The sequence below is a fragment of the Chrysochloris asiatica genome, unplaced genomic scaffold (assembly GCF_000296735.1).
Source record: "Chrysochloris asiatica unplaced genomic scaffold, ChrAsi1.0 scaffold00005, whole genome shotgun sequence".
Classification (NCBI taxonomy): Eukaryota; Metazoa; Chordata; class Mammalia; order Afrosoricida; family Chrysochloridae; genus Chrysochloris; species Chrysochloris asiatica.
In genome coordinates this window covers 2272168-2293065 of record NW_006408523.1, presented here as the reverse complement: position 1 = coordinate 2293065, position 20898 = coordinate 2272168, and the positions used below count along the sequence as shown (strand labels likewise).

At 46.8% G+C, this 20898-nt stretch overlaps 1 protein-coding gene across 1 annotated transcript in view; it reads left to right on the top strand.

Moving 5' to 3' along the window:
• The window catches only part of LNX2 (ligand of numb-protein X 2), a 35465-nt gene extending 17475 nt beyond the window's left edge, over window positions 1–17990 (top strand). The window contains exons 5-9 of the mRNA XM_006831934.1: window positions 2955–3095; window positions 6336–6513; window positions 10263–10494; window positions 15072–15230; window positions 17855–17990. Coding sequence (XP_006831997.1) covers window positions 2955–3095; window positions 6336–6513; window positions 10263–10494; window positions 15072–15230; window positions 17855–17990 — 846 coding nt within the window. The remainder of the gene's footprint in view (window positions 1–2954; window positions 3096–6335; window positions 6514–10262; window positions 10495–15071; window positions 15231–17854) is intronic.
• Window positions 17991–20898: the final 2908 nt, after the last annotated feature.

Here is a 20898-nt window from a genome sequence, read left to right as displayed (position 1 = left end):
TTGGTAGGTTTGAACCGCCCACCTTGCAGTTCAAACTGACCTTGCGGTCCAGCGCATAATCCTGCAGTGCCTCACCTGAACTCCATAACCATCATAGAATGTGTCATTTAGCAAGAAAATCTTTTCTTGACTTTTTACCACAGTGGTCTCATACAATATTTGTCCTTTTGTGATTGACTGATTTCGCTCAGCACAGTGCCTCCAGGTTTCTCCATGTTGTATGGTGTTTGGTCTTAAGAAGGGATCCCCACACACATCCATGTGATACAGAGAACAGATTCAGGTCTTGCTCTCATGTCAATGACTTGAGGCTTGAAGAAATCAGATGCCTTTGAATCGGGTGAGGACCTACACCCGATGCTGCAACATCCAGGAAAACCAGTTCCTCTGATAACGGGGGGCTGCTGGAATGGGGAGGTCAACACCAAGGAGTAGAAGAATGAAGCTAAGCAAGTTATGGCATTTAAAAATATTTGAGAAAGCACAGAACTGAGTGAGGTGTCCAGAAGGAAGCAAGGCATGATGGGCCGTGTTTGAACACCAAACCTGGGAAAATACAGATAACACAAATCAAAACTACATTGAAATGTTTTCTACGATACCAGATGGTGTTTGGATTTTTATAGTTCCCATTATATTTTGTGCTATAATTTTTCCCAAACCACAGAAAATGGAAATTGCCCAATTTAAGTTTCTCTCTGAAAAACATTAAAAGTCTTCATCATTTTCGGGTTATTAAAATAATATACACTCCATGTTTAAAAAGAAGAAGCTAAAGTCACATGTAATTTAATAGCTCAAAATATCAGCATTGAAGTTGCAGTGATCATCATGCCAAGCGTCTTCTATGTCTCTTGTCACAACGAGATAAGAACATGTTTACACAGACTCTCAGCTTGTGAATGCTGGCTATGTAATCTTTTCTTGATGTCAGTAATAGACATCTCACTATAAAAATAACTAAGGACTAATTCACAATAAAAACTTTAAAAAAAAAATAAGTAAAGACTCATATCCTGGCTTTTAATAGCTATATAGTAGACCTATAGAGCCCTAGTGGCTCTGCAGGATAAGCACTGGACTGCCAACCATAAGGTCAGCAGTTCAAACTGCTTTCTGTTCCCATAAAGATTTACAGCCTCGGAAACCCCATACAGGGTCACTGTGAGTCAGCATTAACTCAGTGGTTATGAGTTTTGAGTTTTAATGGTCAGCAGAGATGATAACGTATTTAATTTCTTTATTGTGTGCAGACTTTAGGGTTTGTTGTTGTTGTTGTTGCCCATGTTTAAGACACTTTTGTTCCGTTTCCTCCAGAAAGGTTATTATGCCAGTGTTTACGCCCAGCATGCCAAGTCACTTACAGGTATTGTCATCCCACCACCCTGCGTTTATCAAATCTTGACTAACACAATCCTGTGCTGTGTGTGAAGCCCTGAAATGCTCATTGTTCACTATGTTTAAAGTCAGCTAGCCTCACCCCAAATGTGGATCCAGCATTTAAATTCTAAATGCTCGCTTTGGTCACATTCGCAGAATTTTGTCTTTTAAGCAATCTGGATGAACGTATTTGTGTAAGCAGGAGTTTTCACTCCATGAAACACTTAATGCTGATGGTAGAGTATTTGGTGATTATGGGTGAACATGATTTCCCATATTGAGATCACTTCACAAAGGGGAACTTATCAGTGTGACATCTCATAATTTGGAAAGTCAGGAGTTCAGCCCTCTCCTCTGGTATTTCCCCTGTAGGCTTTGGACTCCCTGCTGTGGGGATCCGGCTGCATGGTGGGCTGGTTCTCCTTCAGTTCTTTTGAAGAACTTACCTAAAACAGCTTAGTTTAATAAGATGTTTGGTTAAGCACCAAAATCATTCGCTGAAGCCTTCTGAAATCTAGCAATAGTTTCACCTAACTGGTAAAGAATGCCAGCCTTGAGCATTGTGTTCTACAAGTCCCTCTCTATGGGGTAAAATTGATAGTAGCAACTCATAGGGTTCAATAGGAACCTTGGGGCAGGGGCCTACGGGCTGGGGGGTTGTGGATGTGGAGGGACCACTTAGAAAGGAGGTGAGAGTTGTTCCACCACTTGAAGAATGTCATCAGTGTCTCTAAACTTGTCAACACTCTTGCTTTGGTATATGTCTTACTATGAGTATTCTCAACAGCAAAATAAACTTACAAGAAAAAAGATGCTGGAATAAGCAAAGGATTTCTAATAGGGCATTAAAATTGCTTGTCCGTGAAGATAGTGACTTCTGGGAAGCAGGCTATTCTGTTTTCCCTTCAGAGTAATGGCTCAGTTGAATACTCAGCGTGAGTAAATTAGGCGGGGTGTTCAAAGCAATTGTAAATGTTGGAGGAAAATATTCAAAGTGCCATGGGCTTCCAAAAGAACCAACAGATCCGTGTTGGAAGAAGTGCAGCCAGAGTGCTCCTTAGAGGCCAGGATGGCCAAACTTCGTTCCTCATACTTCGGACATATTATCAGGAGGGACCAGTCGCTGGAGAAGAATATCATGTTTGGTAAGGTGGAGGATCAAATAAAAAGAGGAAGACCCCCAGTGAGATGAATTGGCAGATTGGCAGCAACAGTGGGCTCAAGCGTGGCAACAATTGTGAGGTTGGCCCAGGACCAGGCAGTATTTCGTCCTGTTGTACATAGGGTCTCTATGAGTTGGTACTGACTCGATGGCACCTAACAACAATAGGATAGATGTAAATCTTTTCTGTCTGTAATGGGATGGGATGGGTGCAAGAGTTTCAGAGCCTCAGCCTTTATGAGAGCAGACAGCCTCATCTTCCTCCCAAGCAGCAGCTAGTGGGTTTGAACCCCTGACCTTGTTAGCAGCCCAGCATCTAGCGCACAGTACCACCAGGGCTCCTTTAGCCCCTCTAATTTGTAACAAGCCAAGCCTCACTAATGACTGGTGGGCATGTGTGTGTGTCCCCCAGGCCAGTGGAGAGCGGGTGACCTTAACCATCTCAAGGCCGGGGAAGCTGCAGCCAGCCAACCCTCACCGAGAGGCATGGAACCTGGCCAGTGCCCAGCACCATTCTCAGCAGCTGAACCCCGTCAGACCCAGCTCTCATAAGGTGAGGATTTGCCTCATTTTGTTTTCTTTCCGATTTCTGCTATCCTCCAGAGAGCGTTTGTACAAGGTGTTACGATGTGAATGAAGGGGTTACTCTGTTAGAAACGTGTGGACTCGGCATTTGGGGTGTGAAATACATGTGTCTGCGTTGTCACCACCAACCGAGATCATTTCTGGGCGGGACACTGACCTTCCTGTGACTGTGGAGAAGTGGATAACCTTCCAGAAAGATCTTAGTTGACTCCAGTTGGAAATGGGATTTCTGCGTAGTTGCTAATTTGAACAAGTGTTGGTTGTGCGAGGGAAGAGTGGACTGAGGCTGGGAGTCAGCAGACCTGCACCTGGCTGCTCGGCAGCTTGCCCAGGACAACAGGATTGGACAGGTGAGTATTAACCCTGGGTCTGACATTTCAGCTGTAAAGGAAAAGAGGAATGGGGAGAAGCCAGTGATAAACAGGGCCTTTTTGAGTTGATGGAAATGTTCTAAAACTGCTGATGGGTGTAAAACTTCTAAACACACTAAAAATCATTGATTTGCCCACTTTAAGTGGCAGAACTTTACTGCATGAAAATTATGTTGTTGGTAAGTGCCCGCGAGTCCATTTCAGCTCATAGAGACCCTGTATAGGATTTCCAAGGAGCGACTGATGAGTTTGAACCGGCAAGCTTGCAGTTCAAATCAACCTCGTGGTCCAGTGCTTATCCTACAGTGCCACACACACACACACAAAATCAACAACCCAGGGCCCTACAGTGATGTAACTTGTAGTGACCATATAGGACAGAGCCTAGGGCTTCTGAGACGGCACATCTGAGACATTCCGAGGTCACTTACCTATGCCCAGAATGGCAGTACTCTCTCCGAAGTTCTGGATGTGAGAAGGGCTTCGCTATATTCTCAATGCGATTTGTTTCCTTGGATCCTCAACTCAACGTCTTAACAGACTGGGAGGCACACAGAGTTGAAGAAAAGGTGGTACTTACCCAACCACGTGAAAACAAGCTAAATAGGAGTGTCTGAAGTCATACTCCTTAAATAAAATTCAATTGATTCATTCAACAAAAACTTACTTTATAGTCTGCTCAGTAATCGTAGGCACAAAAGTCTTCCGAGGACACTGTCACGGTGGCATGTGTCAAAGCCCCGGGGGTGCTAATGGAGTGAGCATCAGTTGGAATACAGGTACCACAGGATCTGGGGTGTTAACACTAGAATGTGCCGTGTTTTCTGTGCTGTTCCTCCATATGCCTCAGACTGCCGTTTTCAGCTCGTAGCAATCCTGTACAGGGTTTGAAGGCTGTCGATTTTTGCAGGAGCAGAAAGCCTCCTCTGAGATATGCGTGTCTATGACAATGTTATATTTAGTTGAAAAAACTGTACTTTATCACTCCACCATTGCTACAGAAAACTGCTTTCATTTCTTTTTTGCTTTGGGTACATGCCTTTTTCTCTTTAACTTCTAGAAAATAAAAGCCCATTGAAAACCATCCAGGTAAAAACACTCTAAACTCTTAAGAAGCAAATGTTGGGAGCATGTGAAACAAGTTTGGTGTGCATTTTTTTAAACAAAAACAAAAAATCGGCGGCTCCTTATGCTGGAGTGAGTGGCTTTGAATGTAGGTAGATGGGCGAGGCCGAACCTTCATTGGTACCTAGGAAGCAGTCCTTAAAGGCACAGTGTCTGGGCCTGTCAGGTTTGTCCAGTTTCCGGAGCTTAAGTACAGCCCTGTCACTGGCCCTGGGCTTAGTTCATACTTAGAGGAAATTATAAGCTCTGACTTGGTTCGCCTTTCTGAACAAAAACCTAAATGTACGAAGCAAACATATAATTTTGCCATCAGAATGGGAACTCTGGAAAAGGCATTAGTGTTTTCAAAGGAGCCGTTTCGTACAGCTCGTCCCTGCTATACAAATAACATAGACTTCAGAAGAACGGCAGAGTCGGTGAATTGAGTCTTTTTTAACTCATTGAATTCTACCATAATTTGAGAAATGGGTGTCTATGGCAACGTTATATTTTAAGACAATTTAAGGAACTGTACTTAATCACTCTGACTTTGCTATATAGAATTCCGCTGATTTTGTGTACTTGTTTGCTTAGGATACGTGCATTTTCCTCTCATAGGTCTTCTGCCAAGTCTTCTCTTCAGTGTCATGTGTCAGGCTTTAAATAGCACTTGCCGAATGTATTCCTTTTCCTGAGGTATTCCGCAAGCCTGGCTGGTTAGACGCACACGGAGCAAGCGCGTACATGTTAATTAGCTGTTTAATATTAATACGCTGCACTTGTTTTACCACATCCTGACCTAGGAAAATAAAGGGTTTTCTCACTGTTTCCTGTGGAAACACACACACACACATGTTCACCATACAGCTCTGTTGTTAAGTGCTGTCGAGTCGATTCTGACTCATAGCCACCCTATATAGGGTTTCCAAGGAGCAGTTGGTGGGTTTGAACCACTGACCCTGTGGTTTGCAGTCCAGTGCTGATCCACAACTCCACACCAGGAGTCCACGCACAATTGTAATGACTGTCAAATATCATAGTGTGCATTTGTCTTCTGTAGTTCAGACCCATCAGCCACTCCTCAGAAACCCTATCCAGGGTCCTTGTGAGTTGAGACTCAACAGCCCTTAACAATAACAACAGTAAGCCTCGGAGTAGCTGCTTGGGTAAACACATGGTCGTCCCTTTGAATCATTCTGCGTATAAGCTTTGAAGATGGGCTTGGTTCCTAAGAGTTACACCACAAGAAGGAATAGATCTCAGGCATCTGAAGGAGTAAAAAAACTCCCCTTAACTGATTAAATTCCTCAGGGCTGCACCTGCTTAAGTATATAGACACAGGGCAGAGTGTACCCAAGTTATCTTGATTATGAAGTTGTTTTTTTTACCCAATTTAGGATGTATCTCATGCCTTCAGCTATGAGACTGCCTTAAGGTGTTTACCAGTTTTGTATTGGTGCTGTGGAAACTGCCACTGAGTTGGTTCCAATCCATCACTTCCCTGGATAGGGGGTTTCCAAGGCTGTAAGTCTGTAAAGAAGCAGACAGCCTCATCTTTCTCCCAAGGAAAAGCTGGTGGGTTTGAACCACTGACCTTGGGGTTGGCAGTCCCCAAGGCTACCAGGGCTAGTAAGGGATAAAAACTATGATGACTTGATAGCACATGTGATTAGTTCAAAGCTATCTGTACTTTGTTGTTCATTACCCGGTCATTTCTCCCTGTCACGTCACAGGATCTTGCCCAATGTGTCACATGCCAAGAAAAACACGTTACTGTGAAGAAGGAGCCCCACGAGTCCCTGGGGATGACGGTGGCGGGAGGCAGAGGAAGTAAGAGTGGAGAACTGCCCATCTTTGTGACCAGCGTGCCCCCTCACGGCTGTCTGGCCCGAGATGGCAGGATCAAGCGAGGTAAGAGGGAGTCCACAGCTTCTCCCTGAATCAAACTCACATTTTTACAAATAAAGACTACCTTCAGAGTTGGTCATGACACACAACCCTTCAGGAGACTCCTTGCGGATGAGAGTGTAAGACCTTCCTAGCAGAGCAGAAAGCCTCGGAATGAAAAGGGGCCTTGTGGGGACTTGACAGCAGGCCTAGAATTTGCTGGAATTGATGCTTCTGAGTTGTGGTGTTGGAGGAGAACACTGAAAGTGCCATGGGCTGCCAGAAGAACCAACAGATCTGTGTTGGGAGAAGTGCAGCCAGAGTGTTCCTTGGCTAGGATGGCCAAACTTCGTCTCTCATACTTCAGACATATTGTCAGGAAAGACCAGTCACTGAAGAAGGATATCCTGTTTGGTAAGGTGGAGGGTCAGAAAAAGGAAGACTCCCAGCGAGATGGATTGGCCAGGTGGCAGCATCAATGGGCTCAAGCCTGGCAACAATTGTGAGGTTGGCCCAGGACCAGGCAGTGTTACGTTCTCTTGTACATAGGGTTGCTATGTATGAGTCAGTACCAGCATGATGGCACCTAACGACAACAACAACAATCCAGTCTGCTGGATTACTTTACGTTGGAAAAGACCATCTGAAGGACGGGCTTCGTGTGTCATGGCAGATTTGATCCTCTGTAGAGCCGTCATACTGCAAGACAAATGTTGCTTTTAAAGTTCATTTGGGGAAAAATGCAAAATTATATGTATACCTATCAGGGATGTAAAAATCTGTTTAAGAAATTAGTTATAACACCAAAATGTTCTAAAATCCCAACAGTATTTGTTTCCAGGTGATAAGATTTTGACAGTTTGGTATCCCAGATTTCTATAAGAGGTACATATTACTTTTAAAGTAATGAATGAATCCAAAGCCTAAGCTTGAGCCAGAGCGTTAGAAGACAGACACAGCTGTAAAGCCCTGTGGTCCTGCAGTCAGCAGTGTTTCATTAGACATGACACCAGAAGCCGGAGCAGCATTGGAAAAGTCAACTGGACTTCATCAGAATCGCACATTTTTGTGCTGCAAGATGCCATCAAGAGCAAAAAGACATCCCACAGACGAGGAGAAAACATTTGCAGATCACGTGGTACTGTAGGTTAAGCACTGGATTGCTAACCACAAGGTTGGCAGCTCAAACCCACCCTCTGTTAAGAGTTGGAACCGATTCGACGGCACTTAACAACATATTTGATAAAAGACGTGTAACTATAATTTATAAAGAACTCTTACTACTCAGTAATGCTGATACGTCAGACATGTTCTCAGGAGGAACCAGTCCCTGGAGAAGGACAGCATGCTTGGCAAAGTGGAGGGTCAGCAAAAAAGAAGAAGACCCCCAATGAGCTGGATTGGCCCAGTGGCGGCAGCAATGGTTGGTGAGGTGGGCGCAGGTGTGCAGAGGGTCGCTGTGAGTAGGTGCTGACTTGACGGCTCCTAACAACAACATGTAATGATTGCCTATTTAAAAACAGGCAGAGAATCCAATAGACGGTCTTTCAAAGGAGATGTTGTTGTTGTTGAGTACCATTGAGTCGGTTCCGACCCATAGCGACCCTGTACAGGGTTTCCGAGGCTATAAATCTTTACGGGAGCACAAAGCCTCATCTTTCTCCCACGGAGCAGCTGATAGTTTCGAACACGAAAAGCTACTCAAAGTCATCATCGTTACTGTTGTTACTAAGTGCCATCAAGTTCAGTCATAGCAAGCCTGCATGGGGTTCTCGAGGCTGTAAATTTCTACGGGAGCAGAAAGCCACATCTTTCTCCCAAGGAGCAGCTAGGGGACTCACGCTGTTGACCTTGTGGTTCACAGTTGAGTGCTTATCCTCCTGAGCCATTAGAGGAATGCAAAATAAACTCACAAGTGAGGTCCTCTTTCACACCCACTAGGAGCCCTGGTATGGCAGGTAAGCCCTGGACTGATAAAAAAACCCCAGATAACAGAAAGTGTTGTTAAGAATGTAGACGAGTCAGAACCCTCCGCGGCTGCTGGTGGGACTATGGATGGTATAGCTACTTTGGGAGACAGACATGTGTTCACACAAAAACTTGGGCATGAATGTTCATAGCAGCATTTTTCTAATAGGCAAAAAAGTGGGAACAACCCAAATGCCCATCCACTAATGAATGGGTAAACAAAAGGTGATCTTTCCAGATGATGGAATACATGATACAACATAACTGAAGCTCAAAAATACTAGGTTAAGTGAAAGAATATGTCTAGAATATCTGCATCCGTCAATCACCAAAATCCACTGCATCGAGTCAGTGGCACCTGACAGCGGCCGGTAGGACAGAAAAGAACTGTGCCAGAGAGCTCCTGGTGAAGCTAAAGGCCTCGTCTTTTCTCCTGTGGAGCAGCTGGTAGGCTTGAATCACCAACCTTCCTGTTAGAGCTTGATGCTTAACCCACTCACCACCAGGGCTCCTGAATCTATAGCTAACAGAAGGTGACTAGGTGGTTGGATTGGAGAAGTAGTACAGGGTAGTAAAGGGTGCATGGGTTTTGGATAGTGGTAAAAATGCCCTCAAATTGATCAAATCGCATCACAGATTTGTATTCTCTCTATGTGGGGATCTGCACAAGACCTCTTTCTGTAAAGTGCTCAAGGGCAAAGATGTCACATTGAGGACTAAGGTGTGCCTGACTCAAGCCATGGTATTTCCAGTTGCCTCGTATGCATGTGAAAGTTGGGCAATGCATAAGGAAGACCATGGAAGAATTGATGCATTTGAGTTCTGGTGTTAGAGGAGAATATTAAAAGTACCATGGACTGCCAGAAGAACAGATCTGTGTTAGAAGAAGTATAGCCAGAGTGCTCCTTTGAAGCCAGGATGGCCAGACTTGTCTCTCCTATTGCAGACGTATTATCAGGAGGGACCAATACCTGGAGAAGGACTGGGTCAGTGATAAGAGGAAGACCCTCAGCACAGTGAACTGACACAGGGGCAGCTGCATAGGACTGAAGCCTGAGAATCGCAAGAGTCACTGAGTTGGAACCGGCTCCGCAGCCCCTAACAACAACAACAACAACAACATGTAGGAATTGCATAGTACTCACTGATGAATTAATATCTCAATTTTGTTTTTACAAAACAAAAAACTTACTTGCCCAATTGTGGAATCTGGGGTATTTTTAATTTCTTCCTAGTTGCTTTAGGTTTTCTGTGATAAAAATGTTGTACTGTCCCTTGCACAATAAGTGGCCAATTGAGAAGAGGGAGTTTTCTGTGGGGTGTCTTGATGTGAAACTTGTGCCTTCCCCAGAGCGAATCCTTTCGGCCCTTTTTTAAATAGATGACTTGACCGACAAATGCTCTTTCCTTTTCTGTGAGAAGGAAAGCTCTTCAACTCGCCAGTTTCCTTTCCTTGTGTGGGCCCACGGATCTCTTTTCTGGATGGATTCTGAGAAGTGTACAACCAAGTGGGATATGCAAACCTGTCCTTTTGGACCATGTAAATATAAAATGGAAATCTAAAATTTCCAGAATCACCTTTAAGAGCCAAAAAGTCAAATGAGACCATTTGACAGTTTTGAACAGCTCTGCAGTGTTTTCCACAGACACTGTTTTCCTCTCTGATGAGACAGTATAAAGGTCTGCCCGTGGCCTTTTGCCTGACCTCAGTTATGGGAAGTGAGCTAGGCTTCGTTGAGAAATAGCAGGATTTGCAGAGAGGCGGCCACTTGGCAACTCACTCCCTGTCCTCCTCTCTTTGCTAGGTGATGTGTTGCTTGATATCAATGGGGTCGACCTGACCAATTTGAGTCACAGCGAGGCTGTGGCCATGCTGAAGGCCAGCGCTGCCTCCCCAACTGTGGTCCTCAAAGCCCTGGAGGTCCAGGTTCTTGAGGAGCCGGCCCAGACCACCGAGGAGCAGCCGAGCACACTCAGCGAGAACGAGTATGACGCCAGTTGGTCCCCATCCTGGGTCATGTGGCTGGGGCTCCCAAGGTACTCAGAACGTCTCAAGGGACAGGAGGGGACGGGAGGCTTTAATGGATACAGGTATCAACATGGAGCCAAGTTACAAAAGAAAATGATCATTTTTTAGATATGCTTTTAAAGGTAAATCTGACAAGAACCAAAGTAAAAAGACCACCTGCCTGCCCACTGCCACGGGGTGGGTTCCCCCTCCTAAGTGACCCTGCCTGTCAGGTATCACAGGCTGTAATCTTTACAGAAGCTGACACCTTCATCTTTCTCCCAAAGAGCAACCGAGCTAGTGGTTAACAGTCCAAAGCTGAACCCACTGCCCTACCCTACATGCTGCCTGTTCACCAAGGATCTTAGACTAGCTACGAGATTGGATGTTCCGGCTACTGCTTAAGGAACCTACCCATTCCCAGCCATTGTGCTTAGAGTTTATGTGGGTTTTTCACCAGGATAATCAAGCTAGGGCACAGGATCTTGCCTCCTTGGAGAAGCCTTTCAAAACGCCTTTTCTTCTATTTTTAATTCACCTTCCAAAGGTGCAGAGTTTAAAACTCGGCTTGGCTTAAATGACTCTACATAAAAGCTATTATATGTTCTAGAATAGCTGTTCCCAGCAAACTTTATAAAGAGCTCAGTACTCACAACTGCCTTTGGTCAGCCCAGAGTCTCTGCTCAGAGCCACTAGACTGTGGCGCCTCAGGGACATCAGAATGGAATTGAAATATGATGGAATTTTCAAACCATTAAAAGACCCCACACACTGTTTGGATAGGGACAGGTGGGACCCCTGAGACTGTGGCCCTTTAAGTCACCCGCAGGTCTGGAACTGAACTCACCCTCGTTGCTCAGTTTCCAGCCAAATAGTCAACAGGTTTATCAGGGAACAGTAACACCAGGGGAGGTGTGCATGCCTTAGTGTTACCAGCTGTTTAAAATCAAAAGGCAGCATTTTACTCCAGGACAAAGTTCAGGAGGATGAGACATAGAGGAGGAATGGAAACAGGAAACCCAGGGAGGCAGTGGGCGAGTCTGATGTTACACTGAGGGGGCTGCAGTCAGTGAGATGAAACAAAATGGATCTGCTCTATAAACCACCCCCTAAGGAGCTCTGGTAGCGTAGTGGTTATGAATCGGGCTCCTAACCTCAAGGTTAGTTCAAAACTACCAGCTGTTCCACGGGAGAAAGATGAGGCTTTCTGCTCCTGTAAGGATTTACAACCACGGAAACCCTGTACAGAGTGGCTCTGAGTCGGAACCGACTCCACAGCGCATAACAACAACTCCCAATGAAAAGATTTTTCCAAAAGAGAAAATTGAATTTCCCCAGACAGTTTCTGAAGCTCCCTCCTTTAGCTTGCTCTTTGTACAGTACTACGTTGTTGTTGTTGTTGTTTCCCCAAATCAGTTTAGAGTCTTACTTATAAAGTGTCCTAAGACTGAATTTTGCTGAAAGTGTGTGGTTCTTAGCCAAGTCTGAAAATGAACAATTCTTTGAATTAAACAGAAAGAATGTGCCAGTTCCAGAACCATCTGACTTCAGGCGGATTATGTTTATAATGATAGCTAGAGTTTGTATTATGCTTTGTGGTTTACGAAGTACTTGTACATAGACAGTAACAGAAAAGGCAGGAATCCTAGTGGATTTCATTTGTAGACTCTGTGTTTGGGGAAACAGATTTCATTATGACAAGGATAATTTAACTTCTTCATGATTGTTTATGCCCAAGCCCTGGTGGCGCTCCTGTAGGGTATGCACGGGACTGTGAACCATAAGATCAGTGTTCAAGTCCACCAGCCGGTATTAGACTCCTCCCAGGAGCGCTGGTGGCATGTGGGTTAAGTGTTAGGCTGCTAAACTGCCAGGTCATCGGTTCAAACCCATCAGCCGATGCATAGGAGAAGGATGAGGCAGTCTCCTCCTGCAGAGATGACAATCTCGGAATCCCTCTGGACAGGTTGCTGTAAATCGAATGGACTCTCAGGCAGTGAGTCTTATACTTCCAGAAAGTGACTCTCGAAATTGTGACCTGTCCGTTTAAACCTGGAATGGGAGACACTTTCCTTCCTTCACTGAGGGGGAGGAGTTGTCCCCACATGCTGTCATGGGGTAGGTAGAGACCACCCAGCACTGCAGTAGTTCACCCACCTGCTAGTCCCGTCCAGTTTCGGGCCAGCCTCTCCCTGCTGTGCCAGGAGGAAACCCACGGTTCTAGTGGAAATATACGCCGCTCAGGAAAGATGCTACCGGTGGTCTCTGAAGACGTCTGAATGGAAGGAACGCCTGTTATAAACAGCTGCGGTTCTGTGGAGGAAGGAGCCTAGTGGTGCTCCTGGGTAAGCACTGGACTGCTTCCCCCAAGGTTGCTGTTCAAACCCACCAGCCCCTCCTGGGGAGAAAGATGAGGCTGTCTGCTCCCATCGAGAGTCTCGGAACCCTAAGGAGCAGTTCTCTGTCCTCTGGGGTGGCCGTGAGTTAGAAGTCCCTTGACGGCACTGGGTTTGTGTGGGATGTGGGTTCTGTGGGTTCCACTGCATGCAGACTTCATTCACCATCGGTGCATCGACAACTCAGCAGGTCCCACCACTTACATGTGGCCCTGCTCTGCTCCTACAAAAGCCATGCTTCCACGGCAGTCTGCTGGGGGGGCCCCAGAACCCGTGTGTTACAGAAGATGAGAGCAGCTAACTGTGACTCTGAAACTCCAGCCCTGCAGAGCCTTTCTCATCGGTGAGCTAAGATGCCGGACCACATGAAGAATCCTGATGCTGATGTTGTGTGACATCAAGTCGGTTCCTACTCACACTGACCCTGGATAAGGTTTCCAAGACTGGAAGCAAAAGCCTCATCTTTCTCCCTTGGAGCAGCTGGTGGATTGGAACTGCAGGCCTTGCAGTTCTAGCCCAGGGCTTACCCACTGTATATTTCTTTAGGGAATTGGCTCCCTTAAGACATCATTTTGGGTGGATTATAAACAGAAAGCCTTGCCTTAGCACCCTAGGTATTCAGTTTGACCTAAAAATGAGAGAGGCTGAATAGAGATGTGGTTTTCTGGTTGTTTTTTGTTTTTTTGTTTTTTTTGGGGGGGGAGGGGTTTGTGGTTTTCATTGTAAGTGTCTGCTCACTGTTTGTTTCCAAATCCATAGAGCTATGGACTCATACGGAGCCCGGGTGTGACACTATAGGATAAGTACTAGACTGCTAATCACAAGGTCGGCAGTTCAAACCCACCAGTTGCTCTTCAACACTTATACAGTGTCGCTATGAGTCGGAACCGACTTGACGGCACTAACAGCAATGTTTGTTGTTGTGAAGTACCGTGGAGTCAGTTCCGACTCATAGTGAGTGGCCCTGCGCAGGGTTTCCAAGGCTATAAATGTTTACAGAAGCAGAAAGCCTCATCTTTCTCCTGCAGATCGGCTGGTAGTTAGTTTCGAGCTGCTGACCTTGAGGTTGGCAGCCCAGCTTGTAACCACTACGCTACTGTGTTGTTGTTGTTAAGTATCATGGAGTCGGTTCCGAGGCTGTAAATCTTTACGGGAGCAGAAAGCCTCATCTTTCTCCTGCGGATCGGCTGGTAGTTTCGAACTGCAGACTTTGCAGTTAGCAGCCCGACTCGCGTAACCAGTATGCTACCATAGAAGAGTATATATTAGATGTTTTCTCTCTCTCCATGTGCTACATGATCCAAACTAACAATAACATCTTAACTAGAACATCTCAGTGTCCGTGATGTTAAAGGAAAAGAAATACAAATGAGTCCCCTGATTTGGTGAGTAGTGTCTGCCTTCTCATGAACGCATTTTAAGTGAGGGAGGAAACTGCAGCACGGAACTCCCCACACCACCGCCGGTTCCGGTGCAGCTCTGCAGGGCGCCTTCAGCGAAGGGAGCAGTTGCCTCTTTTCAGGGAGGAGGAGACACTGCCCTGCTTGTCACTGACCTCTTTCCTGAGTCTTGAGGTCTGCTGGCCATTGGTGATTATTCTTCTCGATGTTTCCCTCCCTGTTGTTGAGTTCGTTCCCCCTCACAGCAGCCCTGTAGCGCAGTGAAGCTGCCAGGAGGGTTTTTCAGGCTGCCATCATCACTGAAGCAGTGGGCACGGCTTTCTTCCCCGTAGGGACTAGTGGGTTCAAACCTCCCACTGCTGAGTTAGCAGGTCTGTAGCTGCAAGTGGACATTAGAATGAAGGGCCTTGCTGACAGTGTGGTGAGCAAAGAAGGCACGGAGCCGTTCTCTCCACAAGTCTGAGCTCTCGCTTCTACTCAAGTTGCCGTCTTCTCTTGGGAGAGGTACTGTAGAGGTTGAACAAATTGTAACACCCAGAAGATGGGTTGTCAAAAGCAGAGATTCAGAGAGACCTAAAGCAGCCCTGGTTCTGGTTTTCCATGTGTCATGGCCATGGGGGACTCGGTGTGCTGTTGACGGATCAGCACTGGGCTGCTAACCGCACGGTCAGCGGTGCACACCCACCCACCAACGGAAAGCCTATACAGGGTCACTTAACAACAGTGTGACCCGGTAGGGAATGATGGCAAAGAGGAGCAGGCTGGACCCGCCGTCCCGCTGACATTCCTTCCTTTGTCTGCTCACTGCAGTGCCCTTCACAGCTGCCATGACATCGTTTTACGAAGAAGCCACCTGGGGAGTTGGGGCTTCAGCATCGTTGGCGGGTATGAGGAGAACCACACCAACCAGCCTTTCTTCATTAAAACGATCGTCCTGGGAACACCGGCTTACTACGACGGAAGGTTAAAGTGAGTCCTGTGAGGTGTCGCTGAGGTGAATGTGTATCGTGATGGCCGCCATCTAGGACAAGGCTCAGCATATGGAACCCAGCCTGCCGGCCACTTTTGTAAATAAAGTTTTATTGGAACACATGCATGCTCATTCAGCAGAGGGGTGTCCTGGTGGCACAGTGGGTTAAGATTGGGCTGCTTAACCACAAGGTCGGTGGTTCAAACCCACCAAGTGCTGCTCAGGAGAACGATGAGGCTATCTGCTCCCGTCCAGATTGGCAGTCTTAAAGAGCCTGTGGAGCCGCTCCTCTGTCCTGTAGGGTCGGAGTGGACTCCAGGACAGTGGAGTGGGTCTGATGGGGTCTTCTGGCCCCTGGCAGTGAACATGTGCTGAGCCCTGACCTGCTGTGGAATCAGACCAGCACCAAGTCATCACTCACAGCTGTGTCTTGTTCCTAATGACAGGAAGTGGGCCCAGTGTGACCCAACAAGTAGCTCTGAGCAGAAGTCCCCGTCCCATCCTGAGATCAGGTGGCTGATGGGCTTTCCCACACTCCCCTGAGGGAGGAGTTTGCTCTCCATCCCGGTCGGACAGCGGGAAATGTCCGGCTCAGTGAGGAAGGAAGGCAAACGTCTCACAGCCCAGTGGAAGGAAGTGCGCAGTCTCCCTTACGGAGGGAGGAGCTGACTGAGCACCCAGAGGTCCCGAGACTTGCAAACCACATCACTGGAAGTGGCTGAGGGTAGGGGTCAAACCCAGGACTCTGGGCCTCCAGAGCCATTGCCCTCAACACCACTGGGCAGATTGTCTCCGGGGCTTGGAAACATCCCTGGAACAATTCCATTATCTTTCACTTGGTTTCTCCACTTTTGTGAACTCCCTTGTTCTTGTTCCGCCAGTGGGCAGCCTGCTTCCTCTCAAAGACCCGGCACTGGGACGGGAAAGAGGAGATTTCCGGAGATTGCCCCAAGTGACTACAGAAAGGGCAAAGGGCTTGTTACTGCTCCGATGCTGTGAAGTAGCATCAAGTCAGTTCAACTCACAGTGACCCCGTTCCAGGGTTTCCATGGAGCAACTGATGGGCTCTAACTGCCAACCTTGTGGTTAGCAGTCCAGTGCTTACTGTACAGTGCCACCCCAGGGCTCATGGGTATCCAGCTGCGTGCCAATAGATGGAGTCAGAACACAGTGACCGTGTGGGTCCCACACAGGACGACGCAGTACTTCCTCTGTTCAGCACGAGGTCACGGGGGTCGGAGTTGATTGGCGGCAGCTGTCCGTATATCTAGCTGTCTGTCTTGAAGACACACCTGGAGCCAAAGTTCAGCCAACACTGGCTTTCCCTTGTGCCAGCCCTCCTGTAACTGGTGGGTGAATTCCAAGGGCAAGTGGCTTGGTGTTCCTGGGACTGTGGTCCTGACGCAGGTAAACTTACTTAGGAGAGGGTACCTGCTCCCTCTTCACAAAAGCAGCAGACGGTGGTGTGTGGAGAGCTTGCTGGTCAGTTTGAGTGGTATTTCTATGTTTGTCTCAGAGTTCATTTACTCAGGAGCTGAATTAACTTTGAGACTAAGACACTGCAGGCTTGCTCTCCTTAAGTAATTGATATGCGCTGTCCTCCAAGCAAAGTCCTGGGGGTACTGCGGGCTCGGTTAATGTACTGGACTGTAAAGTCAATTTGAACCGCAAGGTCAGCAGTTCAAGCTCACCAGTTGCTCCTCAGAAACCCCTATATAGAGTTGCTATGAGTCAGAACTGACTCGACAGTAGTTAACAACAACATCCTCCAAGGAAGAGCCCAGATGCTTAACCCTCCACTCTGAGGGAAAGAGATGAGGCTGTCTGCACCCATCAACATGCAGAGTCTCAGAAAGCCTAGTGACCACTCTGACCTCGGAACCGACTGGACGAATTTAACCACCACCTCTGTCTGTAGCTGAATGTCAGCCAGGCGGTTCTGACGCTCAGTGAGTCTAGAAGACTGAGGAGAACTGCCCTATGGGGTTTCCAAGACTGCCCTATGGGGTTTCCAAGACTGTACATCTTGAGGGAAGCAGACAGCACCCGCATTCTCCCCAGGGGTGACTAGTGGATTTGAACCTGTGGGGTGAACAGCCTGATGGCTTACCCCTCTGTGCCACCAAGTGTTGTCCTGTACAACCCTCCCAGTCATTGTCATGTTGGAATCCATGTTGTGGCTACTGCGTCCGTATCACTGAGGGTCTCCTTCACTCGCTAACCCTCCACTAGCTGACCCCCTCAGAGGGTTTCCATGGATTCATTTTTGGAAGCAGATCATCAGACCTCCCCCAGCCTGTCCTAGTCTGGAAACTTCACTGACACCTGTCCACCCGGGTGTACTGTCCTGCTGACATCACAGCCACAAGTTTATCAGACCAATGGGTGTGGGTGCTCTCCAAGATCACACAAGGAGGCTTCACAGAATTCATGGAGAAATGGAGTCCAAAGGACAGAATCTGTCCATGGACTTTTTGAAGCCCCCTCGCCCCCTCACCCCCTGAACCTTTGATTGTTAGTGAAATTGCGGACTCTGCGCTCAGCAGGTGTCAAGTGGGCTAAGGTTTGTGGTACCACCACCTCATAAGGGGGCACTGACTCTGCTCTGCTTGTCTCTCACCAGGTGTGGAGACATGATCGTAGCTGTCAATGGCCTGTCCACCGCAGGCATGAGTCACTCAGCGCTGGTCCCCATGCTGAAGGAGCAGAGGTCCAGAGTCACCCTGACCGTCACCTGCTGGCCTGGGAGCCTCGTGTAGAAACGCTCCCAATGGCTTTTCAGTCAAGTCTCTTCTTTTTAGGTTTTTATGGAAGAATGCTTTTTGGTTCCCTTGTGTTTCTGGTTGGTGGGAGCACACATGGTAAATGTGCCAGGCCAAAATACCACCGAGATTATCCTTAATATTTGAACGGTTTCCCGCCACTCAGCCACATCGTCCTGAACGTGGGCACACAGTCTTCCACTGACCCTCATGTGTCCCCATGTGCAGAATGCAGGCTCTCCTTGTGGGGACCAGTACTCAGCCCTCGCGGGCACCAGCCACACAGCCCCGAAGGCTGGCCGCCCACGCAGGCAATAAAGCAACACCACGAACCGTGGCTGCATTTGAAATTGGGGCCATAACTGTTTCCTGTTTTTCACTGGTGCCAACATTTCAAAACATCGCCCAACTTTATAACGTGATTTTCCTGGTTTGCCTCTTCGGTTGCTTTCCTGGCTCCTTATTCGTGGGCACTGAAGGCTGGCATCAGCCCTGCTGACGAGACCAGGAAAGCACAAGTGATTTAGAATAGGAGTGGATCAAAGATGGTGTGACCCCATGACAAAACACAGTCATCAGGGTGCTGGGAGAGCTGCACCTTTCTGAACAGCAATGTTTTGTTGCAGAGGCGCATTCCGAAGCGGTTTTTGCTAAAATGTCCTTTCTAGAGTTTGTATTCTCCAAATCAGCAATCTTGGCTGGAAATGTGTGTGTGAATTCTACCATTAATCTAGATAATAAAAGAAAACCACACTGTACTTAAATACATCCTCTTCCATCACAGCCGAGTAGATGGAAAAGACCTTTTCGGTTTTTCTATTTGAGAAACCCTTGTTTCCCCCACTTTTTCTTTACTTATGAACTTAATGAGTTCAAGTAGGAGTTTTTAAAGTCTGAAGTAGAAGGTTTTAGGTCGTCATATCTTTAGTCAGATCGTGTAGACGATTTCTTTCTTCATATATATAATGCCTTTTACATCGATGACCCACCCATTTTGCTTGTCCTTGATCCAGCGTGACTGCCCTTTGGGAGAACCCTTTGGGAGCACGTAGAATGTGAACCAGAAGAACAGTTAGCATTCCCTTATCAATATTGTTATGCAGACTTGAGAGCAAGCTTTGTTTAGAAACCTAGTTCAGCCTCTGAGCTGATTGACCAGTGACCTCCGTAATCAAAGGTAGTGATGATCAGAGAATTTTGTGTCCAAACACTACTGTCTATTGTGATGCATAACTACTTTATTGGCAAACTTTGCCACGGCACTGCTGGACTTCATTGTACTGGTGGCATATCAGTGAGGGACCCCAGTTCATTTCATGATGCTTTTCTTTGTAAACATATCTCTTTTGAATGAGTGACAATCGGCAGTTGTTTCTTGTTCAGCCCCTTACCTGTATTGTAAAAGCCCAGCGTGGGATGTCCCATACAGTATATTACTGTCCGGCCCCTTGGCTTCCGAAGCAGTTTGATATTTACAAGCTTTGGTATTCTCACTGACCTGGAATAGTTTTTTGTTGTTTCTCTTTGCCCCTGCTCTTCAAAGAGCAATTTTGTAACAGCCATTGCTACTTTTTCAAACCTTTTGTAAGAATGTATCGTTTCTTGGGGCCTAGCCACCCGTCAGAGAGGATCCCTACTGCTACTTTGCTTCTATGAAATACTTCCATCGAACCCTGGTGGTAGACTGAGTATTTTGAAAGAAAAAAATTAAATATTTTTCCATCTTGTTTTGATCATGGAAGCCTTGGAATCAGCTGTAGCTACATGTTTTATTACAAAGCTTTTCATGGTCGCCTTTGGTCAGAATGATACTTGGTGATGGAAGTATATTCATAATTTATTGTTACAATCAAAAAAATTTGGATGTTTTCTCATTGTGCACATTTACCGATAAATACTTTGATTTTTGTCCTGTGCGTTCGTTTTAAATTATTTCACGATTTTCCATGTGTTTAAATCACGGTGTGATGATTATTCAGGATGGAAATACAAACCCTGCTTTCTGGAACCACAGCAGTGTTGTCTGTTTCTTGGGCGGCGATGTTCACGGATCATGGGATCCTTGATCTTCATGGCACTTCTTCCATACATGAGTCTAAGCCTGGAACCTTGGGAGCGCGAGCCCACCTCCTAGCTCACATTTCTGTGGCACTGCACACTTGATCGCTAGACCCGCACCCTCTAAAACATTGGCACCGAGCACCTGAAAAGCAGTTGGTGCAGCATGTTGACGTGATAATGTTTGGATGTTGTTGTTAAGGTGCCATCAAGTCGGTACTAACCCATAGCGACCTTATGCACAACAGAACAAAACACTGCCCAATCCTGGGCCAACCCCACTACTGCTGCCACGCTTGAGTCCATCAATGCTGCCACTTGGCCAATCCATCTCGTTGGGGGTCTTCCTCTTTTTCTGTGACCCTCCACCTTACCAAACATGATATCGTTTTCCAGCGACTGGTCCCGCGTGACAATATGTCTGCAGTATGAGAGACGAAGTTTAACCATCCTGACAATATGTCTGCAGTATGAGAGACGAAGTTTGACCATCCTGACAATATGTCTGCAGTATGAGAGACGAAGTTTGGCCCTCGTGGATTATTTAAAATGCATTATTAAATCATGTCAGCAGTTTCTTTTCACTCTGTTAGCTTTGTGTCCATTGCACAGTGGCTTGTTTCTGTTTCTCTGGGCCAGCGCTGCACTGATCTCTTCTCTCCTTCACTGAGACCGCATTGATCCCCGCATGCAGCCCTGGTGGCCCTGCTTCGGTTTGCTATTTGGCTTTGATCTCAGCGACTATATTGGGTTCTGGTGAATCTATTCCAAATCATAGTGACCCCATGTGGAAGAGCATTTTCTTGACTGCAGTCTTGTCTTTTTAAATTACATTTTATTATGGTTT